The 13398-nt window shown below is 34.8% G+C and overlaps 2 protein-coding genes across 2 annotated transcripts; both read right to left on the reverse strand.

Annotated features, from left to right (window-relative positions):
* Positions 1-1296: 1296 nt before the first annotated feature.
* Positions 1297-1932, reverse strand: LOC125188458. Its single transcript, XM_048085306.1, has one exon. It carries the CDS (start codon positions 1859-1861, stop codon positions 1421-1423), a length of 441 nt encoding a protein of 146 aa, XP_047941263.1. The 5' UTR covers positions 1862-1932; the 3' UTR covers positions 1297-1420.
* A 4901-nt stretch (positions 1933-6833) lies between these two features.
* Positions 6834-10132, reverse strand: LOC125188456 (probable alpha,alpha-trehalose-phosphate synthase [UDP-forming] 11). The gene is made up of 3 exons (XM_048085304.1): positions 7858-10132; positions 7518-7791; positions 6834-7340 (listed from the first exon to the last, which is right to left on the reverse strand). The coding sequence occupies exons 1-3, from the start codon at positions 9837-9839 to the stop codon at positions 7023-7025; spliced, it is 2574 nt and encodes an 857-aa protein (XP_047941261.1). The 5' UTR covers positions 9840-10132; the 3' UTR covers positions 6834-7022.
* Positions 10133-13398: the final 3266 nt, after the last annotated feature.

A 13398-nucleotide genomic window follows, 5' to 3' on the forward strand; every position in this document is an offset into this window, starting at 1 on the left:
AGAAGGATAGAAGAGAGGCCGGGTTTGTTTTTTAAAAAAGAAAAATATTAAATATTCTAATTTAAGTTTTTAATTTAGTCAAAATAGTTTAAATTGCAGTTGACCGTTAATTTTTAACGGTGCCGTCCAAAAAAGACCAAATCCGGCCCGTTTTTAATTGTGAGGGACCAAATAATTCAAAAGATAATATTCTGGACCAAAATCATAAAATCGTCATATGTTAAGGACTAAAAAGAGACTTTACTCTAAAATATACTCCCTCAGTCTCCGTCCGCTGCTATTAGGAGTCTCATTCATGGGCGACACGGATTTTAAGAAATGTTAAGAAAAGTGGGTAGAAAAAAGTTAAAACAGAGATCCAACTTGTATATATTAGTTTTAAATGAAATGTGAGTGGAATGAGTTAGTGGAAGGTGGGACCCTATTACCATTTATGGTAAAAGTGAACCGGAACTCTTATTTGCGGACGGACTAAAATGGAAAAATGGGACTCTTATTCGCGGACGGAGGGAGTAACAAACTTATATTGCAGACTCTAACTATGTTTGAACTTGTTAATGATCGAATTTGTAATTATAAATATCCTAGTTTTCCCATAAAACTATATTCAAACTCAAATATACTCCCTAACTTTCAACTTTTCTAAAATGAGATAAATTTGCCCAAATTGATGGCAAAAGATCGAAATTGATGTGGGCAAAAGTTTTCTATCAATTTACATATCACGTTCTTGAATTCTTTTGGAGGGATTGGTTTTCGCTCTGAAGCATATGAATTCACACCAGTAGCAGCAAACAAATCCAAACAAGGAAATGGAGGCATTTACAGATTGAGAATTGAAGAAAGCACAAAAGTAGCCAATATGAAGAGATGGTTTAGAAGCATGGATGTTATAGCAAGGTGTGAGATTTTAAACTTGAATCAGAACAAGCAAAATGCTGAGCAGCACATGAACATTTCTCTGGGTAAGCTAAGCTGATCCAGATGGTGTCTAAACTACCTGTTTGCATTGAGTGCAACCAGCCCCATCCATGTCTCATCATCTTAACAGAATCAAGCTAGGCAAACCAAATTGAGCTTGTGAGGGATGCAACTCTTTTGAAAAAGTGAAATAATTTAACTATATAAAACACAGGCTAGGGGAATTCCCACAAGCTTAACTGCAATGTTGGAGACTACCAATCAACACCAAAGAATAGACTTGTCATCAAGTGAATGGTTCCAATCTTACATCTGTTTATATCACTTCTCACTCATGACTCATGATTGGAAAAGTTTTATCCTTTGGAAGTTGAATTCATAGCAAACCAGAGAGGGGCTAAATCCCAGCTCCAGACTGTTTATTCCATTTTCTTGTGGCCACTTCAAACAAAGATCAAAGTGCTAGCAGTCTAAAACATTACAACAAAAACCAACAAATCTACAAAGCAAAGCCTTCAACCAAGGTTGGTTCATCGTCACCCTTCTCCACCTCATCTGCCACCTCATTTTTCTTTCCCCCAATTTCAAGCCCTTGCAATCCATCAACGCAGGCCTTCTCCCCTCCGTCAGGGACACCGGGCCCCACCACCGCATCCACTTTCTCTTCCGCATCCCCCACCACCACCACTCTATCTCCCGCAGCCTCCGTCGATCCGACGCCTTTCTCCACCACGCAGCCCTCATCGGAGGGCTCTTCCCATGGATCTTCCACGCATCCGCCTTCGTCCGAAACGATGGATCTGACGGCTGAGGCTGCCTTCAGAAATGCCTCCCTGATGGAATCCGGCGGTAGGGCACAGTCCTCAAGGCCGGCGTCTTCCAGCCGCGGCGGAATGATGCTATCGATTGTGATCGATTTAGTTTCTCCCGCCGCCTCCATTTCAGCAGGTGATTGTGATTCGTTATGATTGAGATGATAAATGGAGAGAAATTGGGAGCCCAGCTCCGTTTCCCCAAATGTTTGTCGGTTCAAGTTCATTCTTTTATTATTATAAATTAACCCATAAATTACTGTTTATTGTGTTTTCGCCCCTTATTTTATTGTGTTTATTAATGTTCTTTCTAACGAATTTTTTCAAATATTTATTAATTAATGTCTTATAATTTTCATTTGAAATTTTGTTTTTATTTTTCAATGATACTTTATAATTATAATTATATACACTCTTGACGTGTGTTTACAGTTTTTCTGTTAGTCTATTAGACATTCAAAGATTTTAATAAACATTTATGTACTACTTTCTCAGTCCCAGTCCCACTTTAGTCCTGTTGACTTTTCTGCACTCGTTTTCTGAAAATGATACTCACTCGTTTTCTAAAAATAATATTCACTCCGTCTCATTTTAGGAGTCCCGGTTGAGTTGGGTAGAAGTTTTAAGAAAATATTGGAATTTGTAGAAAATGAGGGTGATAGTGGACTTTGGGGCCCACTTTTTGGCCATTTTTAATTCAAATTTTATCCTTTTATAATGAAGTGTCAATTCTACCCTTAGATGATTTAAATAAAATTTTTATTTATATTTACTCCCCAAAAACTGCCGAAACATACCCTCTGGATTCAAATTTTTGTTATTCTCATGTCCATTTTTTTTTTTGTTATTCTCTTTGGCAAAATGAAACAACACTATACCTAATAATTAAACTTTAATTTTTTTAGAGCATCTCCAATGGCAATAGGCCAGCCACAGGCTAGCCACTCTTTCTCCCTGTCACGTCATCAGCACTAAAATTCACCTGACACATCATCATTTTAATCAAATATGCTAGCCTAAGGCTAGCCACAGGCTAGCGCAATGAAAATAATTCAAAAACAACTACATTTGCGGAATTAAACACAAAATACGGAATTAAATTTACGACACATATACGGAAAAAATTCGTTAATTTTATTTAAATAAAAAAAAGTACATTAACTAAAAATCAAAAAAATTACATAATAAAAAAAAAATTCGAGCTTCCACACACGAGCCACCGTCCCACTCTACTCCTCACTAATTTATTAAAAAAATACATTAAAAATTGCAATAAAAATGCAATAATTTTATATAAATTAAAAAAAGATCCATCCTAAAAAAATTACATAATTAAAAAAAATTCATAAAAAAATACATTAAAAATGCAATAAATAAATAAAATGCATTAAAAAATACATTAAAAAAATCAACCGGCTAGCCGAAATTGAGCCTACAATGGCGGCTAGCAGGATCGGCCAGCCGGTGGGCTAGCCGCCATTGGAGATGCTCTTATATCCCAAACCTGCCGAATTAATGTGAGTGAGAGACAATGGAAATGCACAACCTTTCATTGGAAATCAAATTGGAAATCAAAGGTCACTTATATTTGAAAAACGGAGGGAAAATGGAGTCAAATGAAAGATCGGCCGACGGTAAGAGAGTAGGGCTCACCGAGAACTGAGTTTCAGGGTCAACGGTGGAGAAGGTGTCCGTCTCCGTTTGATGGCGGCGGCGTTTGGTGGTGGGAGACATGACAAAGCGGTGGTGGTGATGGCGGCGGCGAGAGGAATAAGGGCTTCGTAGAGAGGGGAGCAGTGGTAGAATTAGAGATCGAAGAGAGTGGGTAGAGGCGTAGAGCAGAAGTGATGAGTAAGAAATGGGTGGGGGAGTTAACGGGGGGTGGGGGAGAGTGTTTAATCAAATGTATTTTTGATTTTTGTTTAATGGCATTGTTGGTAATTAATTGGAAATTGAAGTAATTGTTTATGTACAAAAATGGAATGTCCAATCCGAACTCCTAAAGTGGGACGTCCCAAAGTAGTAAACCGGGACTCCTAAAGTGAGACGGAGGGGGTAATAAATATTTAAATTGAAGATGATAAAGCAAGAGAGAGAATAATGTAAAGAAGAGTCTTATCTACATTATTTTTCTTTTACTTTACAATATCTCTGCTCTAACTATTTATTATCTTTTTTACAAAACGAAGTCAGAAAAGTCAATGGGACTGCTAAAGTGGGACGGAGGGAGTAATTTTTATACGGAGGGGGTAATAAATATTTAAATTGAAGATGATAAAGCAAGAGAGAGAATAATGTAAAGAAGAGTCTTATCTACATTATTTTTCTTTTACTTTACAATATCTCTGCTCTAACTATTTATTATCTTTTTTACAAAACGAAGTCAGAAAAGTCAATGGGACTGCTAAAGTGGGACGGAGGGAGTAATTTTTATAAAATTAATTTTTTTCTATATTTGGTGATTAACAATTTAATACTATTAATCTATTATACGGAGTATATTTTTGAAGAAAATAATATATGTAGTGCATTGTACAAGTAATATCTTTGAAAGAAAGAGCCAAATTAAATATTGGCCTGATTTTAGAAACAATCACAACAAAATTAGTGATTTTTTTTTTTTCAGATAGTATATTTTATGCTCATTTTTCATTACTAATGTAACACTCTTTACTTAACTAATTAAATAATCAAATATGTGCATTGTTAATCTTCTTAAGGGTATGAGGAATTGCATATTGCATTTAATACTAGTGCACATGATGATTAAAATATAATGAACTAGATGGTAGGTCTGTGTTAAAATGACAATCCCTTTTAAAATAACACCGTTATACCACTTATACAACAATATTTTAAACGCTACACAACAATATTCAATACGCTAGACAACAATCTATATAGATTGTTGTCTAGCGTGTTGGATATTGTTGTCCAAGAAAAATTGTTGTATAGTGTACAACATATTGTTGGCCGTCTTTTTTAACTTTTTTTTTTGTCACGTGACAGCTTATTATTCGTCCACGTGTACAAATGATTGGCTAGAAATGGTGGTATGGTGTTATTTTAAGAGGTGGTGACACCCTAACATGCCCCTAGATGATAATAACTTATCTAAGTATAGTTAAATTATAAATTAATTAAATTATACATGAGTAAATGAGAAAATAAGTTGATTGTATATATTCCAAGTATTATAGAGAATTAGAGATATAGTAGAAAACATAATTCTCTTGACATAGATAATATATGGATTATAAAGTTCTATAAAGATTATGTAAATTTTTTTTACAGAAATATGTGAATTCAATTGTAGCTCCGAAACATTGAAAGACGAATTACGTCTAAGCGGGTGTTCTAGGATTGTCGGATCATAGTATAATTTATAGAAACACCTCAATTTGAAGGACTTTCAAATATCGAGCCATCAATGCTCCTAAGAGATTAAGTGATGAATGCATGTGATCCAAACACTTGTGAGCTTAACGAAGAAGATTGTGAATGTGGTATGCGTGTTTTTCTCTTCCAAAGCCAATGCCTCTTTGTATAGGGCCTAGGCTCAAGAATTGTGCAGATGCACATTGTAATGGAATATTAGATGTGACATCTAGAATTGTACTAGTATAACATTTACTTTATAATCTTTGGATAATGGATAATATATACCCTTTCTACCATTATCTTAGTATAGAGATGTGTTTAAAATAAAACGAACAAACAATCCAGTCTCATATCCTCTAGTTATAGCATACTAGATATAAAATATCTATAACAAACAGCAAATAGTAGGGGGAGGTTCCCCTGCTGTCCATGACAACACGCACAAATTTGGGCATGAAATGCAGCCCCAATTCCTTTTCTCTTTTTTTTAATATTTTCATTCTTAATTAACATTAACATTAGTAAAATACATTGTAAAATCTAATTATCAAAAAATTAACTATATATGATTATTAATTTCGCAATAGAATGACTACTCGATAATATGTTATCCTTATTATTTTATGTTTATAGTTAATTATTGATTTCATCAATATTTAATTAGGAAATATATTTATCATTCAATATTTTATCATTTCGAGTTCATCATTTTGTTTCAGAAATGTTAACATAATATTTATATAATTGAATTTCTATAATGCTTTTCGTATATAAAACTGTTTAGTAAGAATGAAAATATTAAAAAAAAAAAAAGAGAAAAGGAAATGGGGCTGCGTTTCATGCCCAAATTTGTGCGTTTTGTCCACGGCACCATATGCTGTGCTTTCATGGACAGCAGGGGATCCTCCCCCAAATAGTAACAATAGTTCCGTCTAACTGATATATTAGGAGAAACCTTATCTTAGTATTTTTTTGCATATTGACACTATTATCGCATAACAACACAATATTATCAAAACATAATAGTACAATATTATCAATCATGTTTTATAATATAATCAATATCAATGCACAATACAATATCGCAATATAATAAACTCTATAACACTGTATTATCAAAACAAAATACAATATCATCAACCATATTTTATAATAATCAATATCAATGCAACAATACAATACAATATCGCAATATAATCAATTGTGTGTAAAAAATAATATTAACAATTCACATTATATAACAATTTCATCTACACAGAATCACAATATCATTGCAATTTCATCAAAATATCATCACAATATTATCAAAGATTTAATGCTACTCACTCCTTAATTTCCACCATATGCTAATTTTAATAAATAATTTTTTCTATTATTTAATGCATAATAATTTAATATTTTCAAATAAAATACAGTGCAACGTGATGAGACACTAGTACTAGTATACCTTAATAAAATTATACTCCTTCATAGTACTAGTACAGTAATTTTTCAAATAATTGCGAATGATGATTAAAATTGCACGGAAATACATTTTTCTTTCTTTATATCATGAGATAAATGTATCTTCCTTTGAGCTATGTCGTATTTTGTTACTTAAGCATTTGATTTTGTTTATTGTATTGTCATAAATTATAAAGATATTTTAATTTTATCAACTAGTAAGTTAGTTAATGTAAGCCAAAATGACAAGAAGAAGAGGAAGAAGCACTCAAAATGTGGAAAAGAATTGAAGGGAACTTGGTATTATGAACTGAGGTCTAAATAAAAACATGTGGATCAACCAACATCTACTCTTTTGTCACATTTCAAGTGTGTGTATGTAAATGAGAAGAGAGACGTCGAACTAACTACATGTGCTATAACCATCTGTACAAGGATGAATGTTGAGTCCGTGCTCGATCGAGTTCATGGCGCTGTTCCAAGGCTTGATTTTGCGGAGGAGGGATGGTGAGACGCAGACGCAGCTGAGAGGCCCTGCAGCATCTTAATGACTTGGAACGTGTCGTCTAGATAGTACTTGGCCATGCTGGGTTTCTGCCCAACAGTGCAGGCGAAGACCTCGCTTGCATCAGGCATGGACTGCCCGGCAACTGAGGCCGCGATGGCCTCAAACATGTCCTCATCCGATCTGTCATCGCCTATGCACAGAACAAACTCAGCTGCCTTCGCTCTATTTCTCATGGTCTCCATCAGATTCTTCACCACCACACCTTTGCTCACTCCCTGCACCACCACACACACTCACACTCTGAAATAGGAAATTCAAGAAATACACACACAACACACACTAAAGAGGCTGCAAGCAATGCTGACTATACCTACACACAACAAAGGCTAGAAGTGCATTAGGGAATTCAAGAATTGAACACACAACAAACACTAGATCGATCATCCATATACCTGCGGTTTGACCTCTATAATCTGCTGGCCACTTTTGACAAGGACGGGATCATTAGCAAGCACGCTCTCCAAGTGATCGTGGAGCTCTTTAGCTTGCCATAATCCAAAGTCAGGATCAGCTTCTTGATGATGCCAAACCAACGCGCTCTCCTTCTGCTCTATGGATGAACCATCTGTTGCCTCTGTGTAGTGCTCCATCACAGGAAGGGCTATGTTTTTCCAGCTCAAGTCAGCTTCAATCCCGCAGGATTCCCACGGGGAATTCCTCTTCCACCTACCACCACAGGCGGGTGCAATGTTAGTCAAGTACCAACAAGGCTAGAGGGGTGGAGAATCTTACCTGGTGAAGTAACCATGCTCAGCAGACAGCCCGAGATTCTCACATTGTGAAAACCACTTCCCTAAAGAATCTCTCCCTCTCCCACTAACAATGAACACTATGTTTTTAGGATCATTACACAAACTATTCAAGACTGATATAACCTCCGGGCTTGGGGATTTGTCAACTCTATCTTGTGGCATCATTGTCCCGTCATAGTCCAGTAGGATGAGCCTGCTGCTTTTCGTACTGTTGTAAGCCGACACAATGTGCTCCAACGACAGCTTCCTAAAATGAGGCCCCAACGCCACAACTCTCGAGTTCAGCCCGAACCCTATGCCCCAACACCTCTTCCTATAATGCTCAGCACAAGCTCTCTCAAGATCCTGATCAAAGCTCCTGGCCCAATACGCAACATCATGGGATGCAACGTACTTATAATGCTTCTCGTGGCGAAGCTCCTTCTCACCATCCTTCATCGTCAACCCCAACACCATTGCTTCAGCCACGCTATTAACATCCCAAGGGTTCACACGGATTGCCCCACTGAGAGAAGGCGAGCATCCTATGAATTCAGACACAATGATCACACTCTTCTTCGGTTTAGTGCAATCTTGTAGCCCTAATGCCTTGTCCAGATCGGGGCAGCTCTGTCTGGCCACTGTGTACTTGTAAGGCACCAAATTCATCCCATCTCTCACGGCATTCACCACGACACACTCAGAAATCGCGTAATATGCCACCTTGTCTTGGAAAGAGACGGGACCATTGACACAAACAATTGGATCATACCCTTTGCTACCATACCTCACATTGATCTCACTTGCAACTTTAGTAATCTCATCACTAACTTCTTGAATATCGCTCCCACGGCTCCTGGGTGAATTCACAATCTGCACCAACACCACATTCCCTCTATAATCAGGATTCTCCCCCAGCAGCAAACCAAAGGCCATAAACTTCAATCCAATACCTTTAAACATGTCCAAATCATCCACACCTAACAACACCGTCTTTCCCTCGTATTCCCTCCTCAACTCCCTCACCTTCTCAGCTGTATCCGGCAATGCCATTAAAGACCTAATCTGCCCCATATGAATCCCAACTGGCAAAATCTTGATAGTGACAGTTCTACCATAGTAATCCAACCCAATGTAACCCCTCTTGGACTGATAATCCAACCCCAACATCCTACTACAACAAGACAAGAAATGCCTAGCATAATCAAACGTATGAAAGCCAATAAGATCACAATTCAAAAGGGCCCTCAGAATCTCCTCCCTCACAGGCAATGTCCTATATATCTCGGAAGAAGGAAACGGACTATGCAAGAAAAACCCAAGCTTGACTCTATGATACCTCTTCCTCAAGAAAGTAGGCAGAATCATGAGATGGTAATCATGTATCCACACATAATCCTCGTCAGGATTGATAACCTCCATGATCCTGTCAGCAAAGACCTTGTTAGCAGAGACATACGCCTGCCACGTGTCCTTATCAAACCTCACCCCGTGATTGAGCGTCATAGGCAGCATGTAATGGAACAAGGGCCAGAGATAGTGCTTGCAGAAACCATGGTAGAATTTGTTGATCAAATCCGAGCTCAAGAAAGTGGGCACGCATTTGAACTTGTCTAGCAAGAACTGGGCCACCTCATCCTGCTCCACCGGATCCACATCCACCCCCAAACACCCCACGAAAACGACTTCGGTTTCGGGCGGGAACCCGTCGATGAGCTGCGAGACGAGGGCGTCGCCGTCCCAATCGAAGCGCCATTTCTTCGATGACGAATCTCTGTAGGCCTTCAGAGGGAGCTGGTTGGAGACCACTATTCGCCTCTCTTGAGTGGCGGACGAAACGACGTCGGATTCGGCGATCTCGGCATTGCCGGCGTCCTCGAAATCGGAGATGATTCCGGGCACGGAGATGACTCTCGGGATTCGGGTGCGATCACTCGAGAAATCGTCGAGATTCAACAGATTGAAGCAGGATCTCGACAGCATAATGACAAATTTCCCTCAACGCTAGCCAGATACAAATAAAAATCGAATCTTGGGCTTTCTTGGATCAGCGGAAACAGAAATTCAAAAGCTTTGGAGAGAAAAAAGAAAAAAAAGAAACGGAAACAGAACAGTGCGATTGAGTTGAAGAAGAAGATGAGCAGTGTGTGTTGTGTGTGCGTTACAGGTGGGAGTTTTCACGGATACAGAAACGTGAATTGCGACATTGTTAATGGTGTTTGATGCGGCTAAGGATTGCGGATTTGCAAGGAAATTTTCAAATGCGGAAAGTAGAAATTATTATTGTTATTTTATTTATTTAATAGTATATCACATAAGGAAGGTGGAATGGTATGTATATTTAGGATTTAGGATAAGAACGAACGACCGACTTGTCGATATACTATATTATGGTGATGGGGCAGTTTGGTAATTTCCACTAGATTTCTTCCTTATTAATCAATTTTTTTTTTTAAGATGGAGTCAATATTAAACGGTCGCGATTCGCTATTAAACGGCTACTAAGTAATTAATCATGTTTTAAATAGACTCGGATTTTTATTTATAAGTAGTATATTGCATTGCATCATTGTTGACATTAATTTGAAAATTATTTTTACGGAGGCGTGCATCTACCTATGGTGCTACAAATTACAATAAAACACAATTATAATTAATTGAATATTTTGGTCATTAAGTCAAATCATATGAACTTTTCTTTCCTTATTTTTCTCTATGTATATCTCCTTTCCTATCTAATCTAAGAATTTGTGTTGTTCAAACTGAGCGTCTTTGACAGATGGTTAAATAAATCTTGAAATTTGAGCTGTTGACATATGTGTATATTTTTATTTCATGAAATAAAGGGAGTTGATCAATTTTTAATAAAAAAATATAGAACTAGTCTAAGGGACCAATTTTAGGTTTGATTTCATTTTCTACTTATTTCGTCACATGTGCAATGTGCGTCTTTTATTAATATTTTGAAAAAATATGATATTGAAATTATTGAATGTACTCGCATACAATAATTAATGTCGTTTCAAAGAGAAAATGATGGATTAGTTTATTGTAAACGAGAAATTAAACAAAAACTTCATTTCTACGCTGATATTTAGTAGTAATAGTAATTTACAAACAGCAATTGGATTCAATTTTTAGCAGTATTGTGAATCTGTGAATTGTGATGTTTTTTTAGGTGTTTTTTTTATATGTTATTTGTAGAAAATCAATGCACTTATTTTCAATATGTCGAATACTACTAATATACTTAGACAATGGGGTAGCTGGAAGATGTCAAGTTCAATAAATAGGGTTAGTGAAAAATCACAGTTGAAATAGTGGGTATTAATGATAAGGATTATATATGGCTGGGGTAGCTTTGATGACTAATTAGTGAATGGATAAGGTGGCTATTGAATGTTTAAAGAAAATTAATCGGATCGTATCTGTGTAATTAGATGCTTATATATTGATAATTATGGTAAGAGCCCGACCCTTCGCCCTACTGCAGAAATTAGAAACTGTAGGTTCATATATATTTTGACTAAATAGATAATCAATAATTAATTTTCTCACTGTAAGAATGTACTACAGTACATTTTTATAATTAGTTTATTAATAGACCACAAAAAAATCTGCAGTTATAAGTTGTTTTTAAGTTATTAGTTAGAGGTGAAATGAGAGTTAATTCCTTAATCAATTAAGCAATATATTATCTATAAGTTCATGGGTTAACTATACCATATATGAACAAGCAATATATAATCTATAAGTTCATGAAATGAGAGTTAATTATATCCAATCAAGTTTACAGTTATTCCTTAATCAAGATTTAAATCAATTTTTAATTATTTAATTATTCAATATCATAGTTGATTATTTAATACTTAATGTATGTAGCATTTATAGAGTTGCGGGAAATAAAAAAAAATGGAATAGATTATCTCAATGGATCACTACATAATTAATGTGAGATATCAAGAGTTATTGCGAATATTATTAGATAATAATAATAATAATAATAATAATAATAATAATAATAATAATAATAATAATAATAATAATAATAATAATAATAACTCTAAGGGTTAAATAAATTGAAAACGTGAAACATCAAGCATATTATAATTAATGTATTAATAAATTACCACACTTATTAATCACACCAAAAAAAATCTGAAATTGGAAAAGGAAAATGTGAATCAAATGACAGTAATATAAGGAGCTCATTATGTACACGAGCCTATATTTTAGTTTGGCAAAACTTGATTACTAAAACAAATTAGGTGTGCTTATTAATGATATAATATTTCAATTGTAGACGTATGAATAACGTTTTATTCTATATCATATTCATACATTGGGATGTACAGCAGCTATATTTATCATGAAAGTAGAATTAACTTTTATTAAGTTTTAAGGGAGCTTCTGCAAAATGTTTATGGAAACCAGTATTAATTAATATCCATAATATTAAATTATGGAGTACTATATTTTTATAATTCTTATCCACGGTCATATTTCATGGAGTATATTCTGCCAATCAATCATCCATAAATCATAATCTATCATTGATTATAATACTATATAAATTTGCTAAATAAATCACAAAATTTCAATCCAATTTTAATTAATCTCGTAGTACTTCTTTTTTTTTTTTGAATGAAAAATCCATATTCCTTAATTTTAATGAAATCGACTGTGATGTGTGAGTTGAAAATATTCGCATGGACAAAACGACGTCTTATGGTGACATTAAAATACAACGTTGCATTATTATTATAAAGTTTTTTCTTTGTTTTCCATTTTCTTTCTATATTTTCAGTTCACCTTTTATGTTGATATTGTCGGTTGGAATAGAGAAGAATATTGGACGTAAGAGACTAATTTTATTTGGAATAACAGAAACAAAAAGAAAAAATGTTTTATTTATTTCAATAAAAGAATGTTTTGAATATCATAAAAAAATATCCTATCATTTTGAGTATTACCGGAAGATGTTATTCTGCGTACTACTAAAAAAAAGTCATTTTAAATATTACTGAAAGATATCATTATGTATATAGATGAATAATTAAGATAAATTGAATTTTTTTTATTTTATAGTATTTCATTTTTAAATTCTTTAAGAAACGGATCATATTTAGTGAATTAAATAATTAATAGCTTGTACACACATATCATCTTAATTATCAAATGTATGATCGCTAATTTAGCAAATTTAGGCGAGGTTTTCAAGGTAGCCACAATATATTTAATTACTAGTATACATTTTGTTTAAAAGGAAGAATATATTTTTCTCTCTATCCTTATCCCATTTTCGTTAGTTTTTTATCCCCTTTTATCGTAAAGCGTTATAATACAGATAAATACACATAGTATTCTGTGTACAAATCGAATTTCATACATCGGCTTTAATTTTAACATTCTCAATTTTTTCGAGAGGATGGATATTGCTAAATCTTGGTATTACATAGATAGATAGATACACATAGTATTCTGTATATATATATGTATTGTGACTTGTGCATCACAAAATAGTGGTCAGGATATTATTGTT

The sequence above is a fragment of the Salvia hispanica genome, chromosome 5 (genome assembly GCF_023119035.1).
Source record: "Salvia hispanica cultivar TCC Black 2014 chromosome 5, UniMelb_Shisp_WGS_1.0, whole genome shotgun sequence".
Lineage (NCBI taxonomy): Eukaryota > Viridiplantae > Streptophyta > Magnoliopsida > Lamiales > Lamiaceae > Salvia > Salvia hispanica.